General features: G+C 37.9%; 1 protein-coding gene across 1 annotated transcript; it reads left to right on the top strand.

Moving 5' to 3' along the window:
- Nucleotides 1–2,140: 2,140 nt before the first annotated feature.
- LOC140116560 (ileal sodium/bile acid cotransporter-like) lies at nt 2,141–15,482 on the top strand. Its single transcript, XM_072133055.1, has 6 exons — nt 2,141–2,585; nt 7,059–7,177; nt 10,634–10,722; nt 11,767–11,942; nt 13,965–14,122; nt 15,218–15,482. The coding sequence occupies exons 1-6, from the start codon at nt 2,194–2,196 to the stop codon at nt 15,334–15,336; spliced, it is 1,053 nt and encodes a 350-aa protein (XP_071989156.1). The 5' UTR covers nt 2,141–2,193; the 3' UTR covers nt 15,337–15,482.
- The last annotated feature ends 666 nt before the right edge of the window (nt 15,483–16,148 follow it).

Raw genomic sequence — 16,148 nt, 5'->3', positions numbered from 1 at the left:
AGGATGGCAAATGTCTATATATATGTCAAATCACCAAACCAAAAACACATAAGATAGAAGCTTGTCACCAAAAAATGTATTTTAAAAAAGGATATCTTTATTAATGCATATAAAGTCATGCTAAAATGTAATACATGGAAACAGTACAGCACTAAACGGCACTTTGTAAGTATAAAATGTCCGCATAAGTACATACCGTATTAATGTCAGTAACTCTGCCAAAGACATATGATTACAAGCACAAGGTATACAAAAAACTGTTTCTACAATTATACAGGGTTGTCCTAACAAACATGTCAGAATAGGCTATTAAATAAACTACCTGTGCAGTGCCTGCCCCGATGCACATTTCAGCTACTCCAGCCTTCTTCCAAGAGGCATACATCGCTCGGCAGGAAGGAAGATCCGGTGATGTCACTGTCCATATTAGGACAATGACATCACTGTGGGAACACCCGTTCATTGGCAGAAACCAATCGCCCGTGATGACCATGGTGTGGTGTTATTATATGGGCCTTGCATAGTGGTGTAATTTGGTAATAATGGTCTTTTAAAAATGTATTTTGTTCGTTAACAATATGGCAGGTGGTCGCGCCAATCTACACCCCCTCTATGCACACATGGCGTGGTGGTGGCATAATTGCTATATTAATTGCAAATTCATGCAGTGTGCTAGAGTTTGCAATTATTTCACTTCTTATACCCAAAAACTGGCGTAGGAGCAGTGATAATTCTTCCCCATAGTGCTTAATTAGTGGTGCTATACCCTCCATATGATATGTTCTGTGTAATGTCTAAAGAACACTTATGGCTCATGCATATGGCTGAGCAATAAGCTATTGTATTTGTAGACATAACCCTCATGAGAAGCAAAACTTCTTAGAGAGCAAATACAATGTAGCATGTCCCAATTTATTTCTTTATGTTAGATCTATATACCATACAACCCAAAGCATATGGAGCAGGGATCAAAGGTGAGCTCTATTACAGCTCTGTAAAAATTGAACTGTCAAATTCCGTGATACGAGAGCCCTTACACAAAGATGCACACATACCAGAATCTTTCTGAGAGAACATATATGTGGACACTATGGCCCAGATATATCAATGTGTCTGCACCAGTTTTTTGTCCATCTTTGCACTAAAAAGAATGGGGCACATTTACTTACTCGGTCCACGGAGTTCACCAAAAGTGCATTGTCCAACGATGATGCATTGTGCCGCAATTCACTAAGATCGTACGCCTGATGTCCTGCATGTGTAACTTCCCCAGTCAGGTCCACCGGAGTTCATTCTCTTGCAACAATTTGAAAGTTAAATCCCACAAATCAGTTGGATCGTCCAACGGCACCCCCCCCCCTCCTTTCTGTCTTTCTGTTGCATGGAAGCCTACAAGCACACAAAACATTCCCTGTGCAGGCCCATGTTAAATACATGATATTACAGAGCTGTGCCACAATTCTGCAGCACGGAGCAAAGTGCACCAAAAAAAAGGACAACTGTGTCACATCCTGAAAACAGACCTGATTAACTAAGAACGTGCAGCACTATTGAATTATCTGGCGCAACCAGATTAGTGCACTAAGGCAGAATGTACAATATATCTGGGCCTATAACTTTAATCATTTAAATTCATATTTCACACTTATGAAATATGTCTAATCCTGGCGTACAAAATGAAAGTTATGAGCTTTAGAAAATCAGTTTTTTCCAGTTTCAGATTTTTTTCAGAGTTCCTACCATTGTAGAAATAGTTGGTGGTCTTAGCGACTGGTTTGCATATTTATAATCAGCAAGTTTGGGAAACTTGGAAACATCACACGTGTTATCAATTGTTCAACCAACCTTCCCAAAAAAACAATTATGGAAATGGAATAAGTTTTTGACAAAACATTAGCTTGAAGTTTATCCAGCTAAACTGCAAGCTGTCCTAACCGTAAAGGTTTCATAAATAATTAAACTTGTGGTTCTTTTAAAATTTTACACTTAACATACCTCAAGAACGCTGGTCTTTCCTGTTCTTCCTGACACACCATGGAGTGCTGAAGTCATAATGCATTTTTGTCACTTTTTATTAGATTTGAAATGTATATATAGAGATGCGATTCCAAAGTCTTCCTCACAATTTAGATATTATGCAGCAGCCTTAGAGCCATTTCTAGTAAATAGATGAAGACTAAAAACTAAATAGCCATGGATCTCCTAAGAGTGGGCAATATGTCATATTGTCCTGCAAATGCCACCATTTGCAATGTCACAAGTTGTCTAATGCCCCCTGACAACTTTAACCAAATTCTTAATACTGTTCTTACTACATCCATCACAATATTGTTGGCTCTTGTTATGTTCTCTCTGGGCTGCAGTGTGGAGTTTAAGAAATTCTGGGGCCATATTCGATGGCCATGGGGCATTATTGTGGGTTTTCTTTGCCAGTTTGGAATCATGCCAGTTGCTGGTTTTGTGTTAGCACTTGTTTTTAGTGTGCATCCAATTCAAGCGATTGTTATCCTTATTATGGGATGTTGTCCAGGAGGCACCGGCTCCAATATCTTGTCATACTGGGTGGATGGGGACATGGACTTAAGGTAAGGTTACATTGATCATTTTTATTTATCATATTTAACTTCTGTTGTTTGGATTTTTGTAGTCTGATGTCTAAAATAATATTTGTCAGTAGTGGAAACTAAGATCAAACTTTTTTTTTCTTCAAACTACTTCCCAATGTTTTCCAAATGGAAAAAACATCATGTATGGGAAGATTAGTGCTGGTAGGTAGTGTATACAAAATATCCATAGTCAATGTACACTTGGGGAATGAAAACATTTTCTTCATATTATATATCTGCAAGAAGCTACATGTGTCTAAAAGCAATGATGAGATAAACTAAGTGGAATATACCAGAATTCTGGCATGACTTATGCCACATTAACCAAAGTGTTAGAGATGCTTATATGAAATACAAAAAAAGTGGTATGAGTCTTAGCGGGAAAAAGACAAGACTTCGTGGCCCAAAAAGTGGCAACAAACTTTTGACACATTTTTTATCATAAACTAATCCAACTCAAAAATAAAGATTTAACTTCAAGCTTCAGACACTTAGCATTTCATAATCTGGTGCAGCATAGAACTATCTAGTTTAACTTTGCCCTGTCTAACATTTAGACAACTTCAGTTTCTCTCTCTAAACTATTAACCCCTTAACAACCTGGCCCTTTTTTGTTTTTTCATTTCCATTTTTCGATCCCCATGATCAAACTATAACTTTTTAATTTTTACACATAAAGAGCTCTGTGAGGGCTTGTTTTCGGCATAACAAATTGAACTTCATAGTGACGGTATTTCATATTCCATGTCGTCTACTGGGAAGCTGAGCAGCAAAGACTTACCAGCAATGGAGAGGGCATAGCCTGTGAGTCCTCTCCATGCACCCGTACCCGACGTGTGCCATACTATTACGACGTGTGTTGGGAAGGGGTTAAATGTCTAATAAATTGCCAGTATTATATCTCACAAGGATTAACACCAAAGTAGACTATATATAGTGAGTCAGCACTACTACCCTGTTTATCCGAAAATAAGACATGCGCCAAAAATAAGAGTGCAATTTATTTTCAAGCTTAGAAATATAACTCCCCTAGCACCGTCGTTTTTACAGCTCCCCCCACACCGTACATTAGTATTAGTAGATCATTTAGATGCTATAAGAGACTGTGACATGGACAGGTAGTGCCATTGCTAAACAGAAGATATTGGGACCAATGATTCTAATAGAAAAATGTTTGTACATAAATTCTAGAATTGTTAAATGTACCATAGATTGTTGTACATGGAAATAGAGTCACAAGATTTTCTTGATGGAATTCAGATGGTTCTGCTGATGTAGATTTTTTTTATGTTGGATTTTTAAAATGTACATTTTTTCTCATAGAAAAATAAGACATCCCCTCAAAATTAGACCTAGTGCCTCTTTAGGAACAAAAATTCATATTTTCGGGGAAACATGGCAGTAGTAGCTTTATCACGATTGGTAACACTGGTCATCAAAGTAGATCCACATGATTGTAAGCAGAAAAAGAAGTACACAAATTCCCATGTCCTATATATTAAAAATAGATACATCAATACTTAAGTGAGTCAAAAGACCAGCACTAGCCTACCTACATAGGGAGATAGTAAAATAGGGGGTCATAGTGATGAGAATGCAAATGTGTCCAGGAACCCCTGATTAAAATTGTGTGACCTGTATTACCAGTTGTGATAAAGCTACTACTAGTAGTGCTGATTCAGCTGAAAGTTGGTTGGGTGATTATCCTAAATCTTTCTATACCTTTTTTTTTGTCAATTATATTCATTCTACTTTGGTGTAAATTCTTGTGAGATATGTGTTATTTAATAATTACAACAAAACCCTGCAGGGTTTTTCAGTTATTTGGCTTAGTGCTTGAGAATACTTTTTGTAAATAACTTTATGTAAGGTTGGCAACTGTAACTGTAGTGTCTACTTTGGATATTGATTATTATAAAATATATAAGTGGTAAATTGTTCCAGATTAATCAAATCAAAAGACAAGGGGACACTGTGTCCCTCTGGAGAAATCAAGGTTTAAACACCAGAGGCAACAGGGCTTTTTTACTATGGACTGTCAATCTGTGGAATAGCCTGCCTCAGGCACTGGTCACAGCATGGACAGCAGAGAGCTCCAAGAAGGATCTAGATGCCTTTTTACACCTAAATAACATTGATGGTTATGATATATAAAATTGTTTCCCCTAAATCCCTTCCTCATCCAATCCCTTCCCTTCCTTGGTTGAACGTGAAGGACATGTGTCTTTTTTCAGCCAAATAAACTATGATACTTGTGCCAGGTTCTGAAGTTTAGTTCCATAGCCTGTATAGAATACAAATATTAAAAAAACTAAGTAATAGTAAATGAAGTAGCAGGGTTTTATCGGTGTTAACTGATTTTTTTCTGAAAACCAAAGGTACATAGATATTTATATCTGATCTGATATATATTTCATTTGAAGCAGTCTGAAAATGGGCATTAAAGCAAATCTACTGTCTACCAATCTAACTTTACTACCATTCATCACCACTACCATTGGAGCTACATAGCAGCTTGAATGCATATGTTTATTAGAAGAATTTGTACCGTAACTTACTTTAAAAAATATACTAAGAACTTTATATAAATAAAGCACAAGTGGCACTACCTGCTCCCTCGGAGATGTGCAGGACATCCCACATCAGCATTGAGTATCATATCCGCTGCGGATTTGAGACTTCAGCAGAAATAAAGCATAAGTGCTTTGGGGGTCATCACCAGAGCCCCACTGGCTCCAGGGCTCTAGTTTTTAAATGCCCCCCCTTCCCCTTCCACTCACTGCAGCCACATTAATTCAGCAGGCAGTGGGAGGCTGGGAAGTTCAGAGGGAGCAGGTAAGTGGTCACAAGTGTTTCAAGGGGCGTGTAAGAATTGAAACCTCTTGAAGAAATTGTCCATCAATTAAATAAAGCTAAACGTTTATTACTGTACAAACACTTCTAATAAACATATGCCTGTATTAACACTGCTGTGAGCTACCCAGTAGCATGAACGCTTAATAGAGTTGCAATAGGACAGTATATTTCCCTTAAGCATTTGGTAGGAAAGACTTTTATCAACACAACTATCTCCTTAGCTGATATGAGATAAGACTTGAGATAAACCCATTTCACCTTATCAGCTGCATACATTTTAATATGGCCATATCTCTGCAGATTTCACAGACCAGATATAGAGATAAGAAGGCAGTAAGGTTTATATTTTCTATTAGTGTTCAATCATTTTTTATATATGTGCTACCATATATTAACCAAAACGAAATGTGCTTTATCATAAGTTGCCATTTTTCTTACTGTAATGTAACATTGATGGCATCTCCAGAATCTCACTCCAAATTAAGCCAATGAGAGGAGTCAGGAGCATAGCCATTTATACATTTGGGTGTTTTTTGTTCATGAGAATCAACATACACAATGGTCTTATAGGCAAGACCCTGCACTGGCCTATAGGTAACAAATACTATACCCAGAACTATGAAGAAGTCAATCACTTTTCTTCCTATCACTTCCCAGTAGAATTGCCTGTCACATTGCTCCTTTGTACATTGGTGTAATTGACCCCTCTGGGTGTTTTTAAGATTATTACTATTTGTAAATTTCTGTTGGCAAAAAGTGTGTCACTGAAATATCTGAACCTTAAACCTAGGTGAGTTGATGTTGCGTTACTCATGTAGGCTCCTGTTTACAGCTAGGTCACTGGAGGTGTGACACAGTTGAGTATGACACTGTGAAGGAGAGTGTATGGAGGAAGGAGTCTCTACATTGATAGTACAGGAAATCTACCTAAGAAATCCAGGGTTAAAGGGCACCTTAGGGGGAGAGACCAGAGCAGATTCCATTTAGTATGACAACTCAACATCAGGAAAAACGGATATTGAAAGGACCCTGCTACAGAGGACACCATCCATTACCACCTTTATCTTGCAGTGACATTCAACAATTGCTCCTCTCTATGAAAAACTGTGTGTATCCCTTTAAAACCATCTGAGCTTACAGTAATACAGTAGACTTGGGTGTTTGCTCCACTACAGGAGTATCCGCATGCTATCATTCCATGACTCTCAAATTCCTGCCAACATCCTTGTGTTGCTTGATATTTGTCATGTTTTGGAGACATTCAGACTGCTCTGTAGCATAAAGCCCTGACATGTATTTAGTATGCATTTCAAACATCGAAACTACTGGGAGCAAAAAACAACCCTGTTACGAGCTTTCTTGTTGTTAAGCATGTATAAGGCACACAATTGAGTACAGTTTATGTGTGCTTCTTTCTAATCCAATACCATATTGTAGTTAGCTAGCTTATTTTCAATTTACTGCATTAAACTATTTGGTGACAATTAAATTAATGAAATTAAGATTATTTTTCCAATACATTTTTATTGTCAAAGAATCCAAAAGATTTTATTGTCAGAACTTTCCAATCTTACACCAAATCATTTCTCTTTGCAGCTTGAGCATGACAACTTGTTCAACAATATTTGCACTTGGTATGATGCCTTTATGCCTATTTCTATACACCAAAAAATGGGTTGATTCAAGTGCCATCATTATACCCTATGACAGCATTGGTAAGTAAGAACAAACATGCCCTTCTGTTGACTTTCTTGCTGAGATCTAGACTTGTCAATAGCTGAATAAAAATCACTTATTACACCCAATAGGGAGAATTCATTAAGACTGGCGAATGCCTGTCATAAAGTTCCACACGTTAGCCGTCTGGCATTCATATACACTATGAATCTCTGGCACATTGCAATCGGTTCTCTACACTCCCCGCCTGCTCTCTCCAAAAGTTTTGTGTGGTTCTGAGAAGCCCAAAAACTGGCGGTGAGGGGAGATTCATGCGCTTTCTCCGCCAGAAAATGGAGTTATTCTTCAATATTCCAATTATGTCTATAAGGGCACAGGTAGACAGTGGGAAAACCACACAAGAAATCCCTGCCAATCTGATTTTGCATGTAAGACTGATATAGTGGTTAGCACTATAGCTGTGCAGCCTTGGGGTCCTCGTTCAAGTCCCATCTAGGTCAACATCTGCAAAAGAGTTTGTAAGTTCTGTCTGTGTTTGTATGGGTTTCCTTCGGATCCTCCAGTTTCCTCCCACACTTCAAAACATACTGTTAGGTTGAATAGATGGTGAGCCCCATGGGGACAGGGACAGATTTGGCGAGCTCTGTGCAGCGCTGCAGAAGCTGTGTGCGCTATATAAACAAAGAATTATTATATAACTCGCACATTCCTAAAGAAGCTCTGCTGAATCCTCAATGAGAAGGTGCTGTGGAACAAGATAGCTGTTCATCACAGGGGAATGGAATTTTAAATCCAGTCTTAGGCAACTATGGATTTTTTTCCACTGCAAGGTACAAGGATATATCTTAATATAATATAAGTGGGTGTTTACATTAAGAAAACAACCTATTAGGACAAATTAATACTTTTTATAAGTTTTAGAATTCAGTTAGCCCCTACCCAAAGTCTCCAGTCCAGTTATTTATGTCTGTTTTAGAATTTTGCATCAGTACAGGCGGTCCCCTACTTAAGGACACCTGACTTATAGACGAGCCCTAGTTACAAACAGACCTCGCTGGCCATTGTGACCTCTGGTGTAGCTCTGTGGATGCTTTTCTTTAGTCCCAGACTGCAATTATCAGCTGTAAGGTGTCTGTAATTACGTTTTATTGATAATCCTTGTTCCCATGACAGCAAAAAATTTTGAAAATCCAATTGTCACTGGGATCAAAAATTATTTTGTCTGGAGCAACAATTATAAAATATACAGTTCCGACTTACATACAAATGCAACTTAAGTACAAACCCAAGCAACCTATCTTGTACGTAACACAGGGACTTCCTTTATTTGTAAATAATAACCAGGAGCAGGTCTAAAATACGAAAAGAGTGTAAATCTTTCCATCTCTTTGTGGGTTCTATTTCTGGTTTGCCTTCCAAATTAAGATTAATTTGAAAGTCTATGCTCTTCTGTTTCATCCTTTCCTGGTTTGTTCTATGGAATTGAATTCACACTGCTTAAAAGTGTGCAAAAAGTATACTACAGTTAAAGAGGATATACTTGGACCGATCCATTCAGAACTGTGTTCATGGTGTCCTGATGCTGATATAACTAATTCAGAAAGGAGGAACCCATCATTTGACTAATAATCTCCTAATATAGTATTTGAGAATGGGTTGTTAAAACCACACAATTGTCTTTGTTTTTGAATAACATACAATGAATATAAGCAAATTGTCCCAGTGGTTGCAATAACAACACAGGGAGCAAAGAAATATTTACTAGTTCATTCTTTACTTTTGTATCTCATCTTTGATATGTCAAACTCATTGGCTTGGAAAATGTTATTTTGAGGTCTTTGCTTAGAAGTGCAAAGTAATCTCTTTGTGCACTTTCATTATTTAGGCAGTGATTTTTGAGGGCCCTGTGATATTGACTCTGGGAAACAGTATAAGCAAATCAAGCTGAGGTGATAAATAGAATAGATAAAGGTTTACATTATTACAAGTGATTAACGCCTGTTTGAGGTTATTGGCTTAATGAAGTTGAGTTGAAAGGTAAGGATATCTACTCAGAATACAGGGCAGTCTTATGTGAAGAACAAAATGTTGACTTATACAAAAAGATTAAACATTAAACTGCGTGTGCAGTGTTGACGACTATACACTTGTATTATTGATTCTTCTTAAACTGGTACGGTAGATTAATTTGTTCACAGCTTTATACTGCTTGCTATTTTTAATTGGACCCGGCCTCTTGGCTATATATGTGCATGTTTATATTTACTAAGATTAGGTCATACACAGGGGGGGGGTACATATACACTATCAGGTGATTGGGTGGGTGGTAATTAGGTAATCACTCCCTGGGTTACCTTTTGTGTTTGATGTATAATAAATTTTTTCTAATAAAGTATATGATGTATTTTTTTTATATTAGAGAGCCTCATTTGGTGCATTTCTTTGTCTAGTAGTTGGTTGATGTGCATTTGATATATGTACTGGCTCATGTGTACATCAGGCTGTGCAAGCCGTTTCAAGTTTATTTCTGCAAATATAAAAATCTGTAGTCTGTTGTTTCTGGTCTATTGTCCACAACAGAAAAGACCGCCCAAGCCCCAAACACAGGCAGGAATAGAAGCTGCTCTGAGTGTCATGGCTTGGACAGTATGATCACACATGAATCTATGGAAACCAAGGACGTTTCAGTGAGCCCAAAGGAGCTAATTATGAGCGTGCTATCCATTGATTCACTAATTCTATTCAAACTGCAGGTCTAATAACCAGAATTAACTGGTCATTGTCACTATAATTCAATGTCAATATCATATAATTGATTACTATCATACTGCAAATTGAGGTTGTTGTTGGGATATGACATGTCATAAAATCCAAGATTGTGGTCCCTTGTGGGGCATAACGGATCTATGCACTACCCTTTCTAGTCAAACCTGTGGGATGACCAAAGACAACTAAGGATGTTTACTTGGCTATGTTCTATATACCCATAGACTAAACTTAAAAGCAAATCCTTAACTTGAGATAAACACAGGTTCCTTTAGATATAACAAAAATACCCAAGATGAAAAACCCTATATAAAATAGCTGGTACAGTTGTCCTAAGAACCTGCCTACTAAAACTTAACAGTGTTAACCAAACATATTAGTTATTTCCATAAATGTAATAACCAGAATGAATTTATTAAGTTTCTCTATTTGAATGGGTAACACTATAGAAAAAAAAATTAAACATGCAAAAGCTATTTTTTTATATTTGAGCCAGTCTCAGAGCAAACCGGCTACATAAATGTAAAGAAGCAAAAGCATGGAGATATTAAACCCCATTTCAGCCTTGTCCTTAATAGGTTATTGTGTGATAACAAAATGACATTAGCAAGCATATTGGTTTATCACTGGGGAGTTTTTATAGATTTGAAGTTGTTTAAAGGTTATGTATCATATCATTGACACAGGTTACCCTCCAGTCTATTTACACATTTATTTTTTCACATTAGGAATTTCTTTGGTAACTCTAGTCGTTCCTGTTGGAATTGGAATATTTGTAAATTATAAGTGGCCCAAACAAGCAAAGATTATATTGAAGGTAAGTAACATACATGTCAATTAAAACTGATGAATGCACCATGTTTTGTGCTGTTCATAAACTCCCATGCTCAGCTGAAACCTGGCAGACATAAAAAGAGGCATCAACCTAGAATTTAATGAGTACTACCCATGGTTGCAACCCCTGTGGACAAGTTGTTGTTTGCTCACATCTGTAAATGGAGTTTCTGAAGTAACCGTGGCCTATGCAGTGCCGATTGCTTGGTTTGGCCTGGGATCGGAATTAATTGCAAGTTCAGAACTGGATTAGTTTAAGTTTGGATTCATTTTATGATCTGCTTTAGTATTTTGATGTACTGTACTTTGGAGTCTCAACTGTGTTCCAGAATAATTTTAGGTATATTTATTTTGACGTCTGGTTAAGGGGCTGTATTAATTGAGAATAAGTTCAGGACTTAAAAAATAGCCACATTACAGTGGCAGATCTGCCACAGATTTTTACTCACTGTTTTTAGGAGCTGCATAATGGAGACCTTTAAAAGAAATCTACTATCAAAATCCATCAAGAGAATATATTATATTCTTATATTTGCTATCCATGTCCTCCTTCCTTCTAAAATCAACTTTTAAAATTATGCTACTGAACCAGAAGTGCTGTAGGGGCGTTACCAGAGCCCCTCTGTGCTGCTTCAAAGGCTGCTCCACTGTACAGGAGCATGTTTTACCCTCCCCCTAATATCTCGGTACCTCCTCCTCCCTCTCCCTACTGTAATCTCACACAAGTGCCCTTCCAGCTCACTAGAATCATTTAAAAAGTTGATTTTAGAAGTAAGGAGGGCATAAATAACCAATTTAAAAAGATTACCACAGTCACAGTGCCTGGATCTGTAAGTAAGTGTCCCTGCTTTGTTAAGCTTGATTTTGATTAGTAGCTTTCCTTTAAGCAATATCTAGATCAAAAGCAGCACTCAGGTCAACTATGTTGTATCAAATATTTCATCTTAAAATGATGGCACAACCAGGTTTTTACATTTTTTATGTATTTACTGTATGTTATGTCACAAACAAGATTTTTGTCTTTTAGGTGGGCTCAGTAACAGGGTTCATTCTCATTATTACAGTAGCTGTGGTTGGAGGAGTGTTATACAAAGCAGCCTGGATCATTGATCCAAAATTGTGGATTGTAGGAACTATATTCCCTGCCATTGGATTTACAATGGGCTTTCTACTAGCATCCCTGGCCAATTTATCATGGCAAAGGTATGTATTTATTATGTATGTGTCCGTTCCCCATGAAGCACTCAGCAGGATATTTTCCTAGTAAAAACTGATCCTGAACAGTGATTTAACCCGTGCGATCCACTAACTAATCAGAAGTGTTTGCGTGATCTGCCTTTACTAGTAAAGCTCATGCTATAATTTTATGAGTGCCCTAAATGATAAATCTCTACACCAGTAAAAGCAAAGGAATTCATACAAACAACTTTTTTAAAGTTCACATTGTCCTCTTAAAGGTGTTTTCCCACAAACTAAAGTGAAAACTAGGGCTCCGATGCCGATCTCCATCAGTTCCATAGAGATTAATGGAGCAGAACGGTCATGCCGATCTCCATCAGTTCCATAGAGATTAATGGAGCAGAACGGTCTGCTCACCAGGTGAGCAGATTTCACAAACTTCAATTATTCCTCTCTAAGTATCATATTGCACTAGGGGCGCCGCCCGTGTCTCTTTCTTTTTATTTTCCAGACCAGCACCGAGACCCCACTGATCAGAAAGTTAGGCCCTATCATTTTTTTTCTCTTCGACTTGTATTCATTATGTAACTTTGTAACCTAATATTGTACTGTCAAATATTTATATTTAAAGGGGTATTCCCACAAAGACAAGAATAACAAAATAACACATTCTCTAATTCACTGTTAGCAAAAATACAGCATGGACTGCTGTACACAATTTCAGTTGCCCCTAGACACAACCCTGTAACTTCTGACTTTAGGGTCGATCTGCCATCTTGCATTTCTGTGTAACAGCCATGCCTGCAGAGTTTATGTGTCTTTCTGCTGTGAGCCTGTAGCTACGCAGTCCTAGCACGGAGCTCACAGACACTCTGACTCACTTCCTGCCAGGACATCATGGCACAAACTACAAGGAGATAAGTGATCTCGGGGAAGGTGGGCATGCACATATCTCTGTGGCAGAGCTAAAGGTGTAACAGTGTAAAAGTCTGTCAGCCTCTGTCTGTCTATTATACTATATACTATAGTATATACTATATAAAATAGGCATCTTCTCTGATCTTTCTCATCTCTCTCTTTCTATGTGTCAGTGTGTTAGTATAATGTCAGAAGCCAGATGAAAGTGTATATACACCTGTATCCTGATAATCTAAACACATTGTCACCCCCACAGAACTAGATGGATTATAATGCGTCTGCTTAGAGAGTCCCTGCCCACACCCTGGAATATTACACTGAGCAGCCTAGAGAGTGATAGGAGCTAAAACAGCAATAAAACAGTTTAAAATTGTAAAGTAAGGGGTTAAAATGATAAATTATGCAAACATCACTAGCGGAGATGTGAGAATTTTCTTTTGTGGAAAACCCCTTTTAATAAAGGATTTATCAAAAAAAAAAAATCTATGAAAGTCTATGACGTTCCTTGAGTCACAGGCAGCGGCTGTGCAAAATTTGGTGATTGGTAAATTGATGGTGTAGATTCCTTTAGTGAACATACATACATACATACACACATACATTCATACACTCAGCTCTATATATTAGATATAGATTAGTTTGTACCATTTATGTCAGCATTTAGTATATAACATCTGAATAATTAAAAAAAAAAAAATGGGAGAGTACAGGGCTACCATCAGGGAGGCACAGATCATACTAGTCAGGGGCTCTGGTTAATATTGTAAGTTATCATCTACCACTACGCAGTTACACTCTGAAGTACATTATTACAGGCTACTTGGTCCATAAAAATTTTAAGAATCCCAATTTCTTCCCTAAGTTGTCCATCTAAAGTATCTGACATTTTACCATAGAAGGCATTGCGCACATATTATTTTACACTGCATGGGTTATAATAGCAGTAGTCCTGCTTCTGTATTTGCAGTTGATGTTAGTAAATGATAAAAGCTATTTAGTGTACAAATAAATAGGTCAATTCCTGCAAAATCAATCCTAAAGGAACCCAAATGCAATGTTGGCAATATATTGTAATATTTATTTCAGCGATAGCGTATTGGTACAACTAACAGTGAATCTTGTATTTAGGTGTCGCACTGTGTCGCTGGAGACGGGCATGCAGAACACGCAGCTATGTTCTACTATTGTACAACTCTCTTTTACTCCCGAGCAGCTAGGACTGATCTTCACATTCCCATTGATATACAGTATTTTCCAAATACTGATTGCTATCCTTTTTGTAATAGGTAAGTTTACTAGCAATTCTTTCTTTGCTTTGTTTTTGAAACCCATACAGAGATTACTGTATTAAAAAAGGACAATGGTGTTAATACAGTACATATAATGTAACAATGCAAGAATTGTAGATTGGATGCTTTATAAAATTTGGCAACCCCTTCACAACATTTAATGCTTTCTAACACTGAATAAACATATTTATTATTTAACCTTTTCTATATTTCAAATGTTCATTTTTAAATTTGTTTGTGTCAAATATGTTTATTTCTATTTAAAGGCAGTAAGTCAATAGTTTTGACCATGCAGAGCTGCACACAGTGCTAGACGGCTGCCATACAGAGCTGTTTAATCATACTCTTGTGTACAGCCTAGTTACTAGAAGCATGACTGTAACTTTATAAACCAATATTTTAGTTTCCCAAATGTAATGTAGAATGTCCTCACACTTCTGTGATTTCTAGTCCTTCCCCTCTGCTCTGAGTAACTGTGGTAGTACCCAACTACAAGGATATGCCCAGCTGCAAGTGTAAAGCTAAAGGAATGTATCACCTATATTTTTAAACTCTAATAAATCATACTATTTGTTACTTTTTTCATCTTCTGATTGTAGATTTTTTAAATTATAATTTCTGTGAGTGATTGTGCTGATAGAAGCATTTAGTGTTACATTTTTACAGCAGCTGGAGAGTCTAGAGATGTTAAAGGGGTTGTCCCTTTGTAGAAAGTTAAGCTCTATCCACTGGATAGGATAGTGATAACCCTGAGATGACTGAAGCAGATGGTCGCACATACGCGGGCTACCCCTTTCATCTCTATGGAGCTGACAGAGATTGCTGAGTAGGGTGCTCAGCTAGCTCTGTCAGCTCCATGGAGATGAACATGGTGGCCCGCGCATGCATGACCGGTGCTCCGGTTATTTAGGGGTTGCAACGGTGTACATCGGATCCCCGTTCTCATGATCCCATCACCGATCAGCAAGTTAGACCCTATCCTATGAATAGGGCCTATCTTTTTATGTAATTCTGCTTGTGATAATGAGATAACAGCAGAAAAGTAAACAGAATATGTATATTAGGACTAATTTATCTGTTTTTAACTCCTAGGTTACCAAATTTATAAACGGCTATGTGGCAGAAACGTTGCAGTTGATGATGACATAGTGGAGCCCTACGAACAGACTAATGAGGGATTTGATCTAGAGGAAAAACCTGAAAAGAACTAAGACTTAGAAATATCAAATTAAAATCATGTGCATCCGACATCAGATGATAGCCGAACTGAGGGAAAAAACTTGTTCCTAACAGAGAACTGTCTGCTCATTGAAATAGTTTGGTTAAGTGGCATAACATGTCAACCTCAAGTATAATAACAATACCTCTATAATTATCAATGGGGTTTTATCTTACTATTAAAATAATTATATTATATTACTTAAAGAGGACTTGTCACCCCAAATTAGTGCCCCCATCCAAACATACCTACTGAATCTACTCCTCGGCCCCTTTCTAATGCTGCCCATTTCAAAGTCCTGGCATTAATCAAACTTCAGTAATTGGCGCTATAGTATATGACACCTAACATACTTGATGTCCAATCGACGGACAAGCAGTCCAGCTTATTCATTAGGGGGCCGTCCAGGCACTCCTCTTCTCCACTGGCCGCCACTCCCCAGGGCTCCAATTGTCCCACTGTGCGCCAGCAGCGCTTGCGCACTGGATGCCACGATCGCCGGCATCTAGTGCATATGAAAAGAACTGGTGCCTGGGGGAGTTGCGGCCTGTGGAGAAAAGGAGTGCCTGGACGGCCCCCTAATGAATAAGCTGGACTGCTTGTCCGTCGATCGGACATCAAGTATGTTAGGTGTCATATGCTATAGCGCCAATTACTGAAGTTTGATTAATGCCAGGACTTTGAAATGGGCAGCATTAGAAAGGGGCCGGGGAGTAGATTCAGTAGGTATGTTTGGATGGGGGTACTAATTTGGGGTGACAGGTCCTCTTTAACTCCAATATCTCCTCAGTATTCAGCACAACT

This window comes from Engystomops pustulosus, chromosome 2, assembly GCF_040894005.1.
Source record: "Engystomops pustulosus chromosome 2, aEngPut4.maternal, whole genome shotgun sequence".
NCBI lineage: Eukaryota > Metazoa > Chordata > Amphibia > Anura > Leptodactylidae > Engystomops > Engystomops pustulosus.
This window is presented reverse-complemented; position numbering and strand designations above follow the sequence as displayed.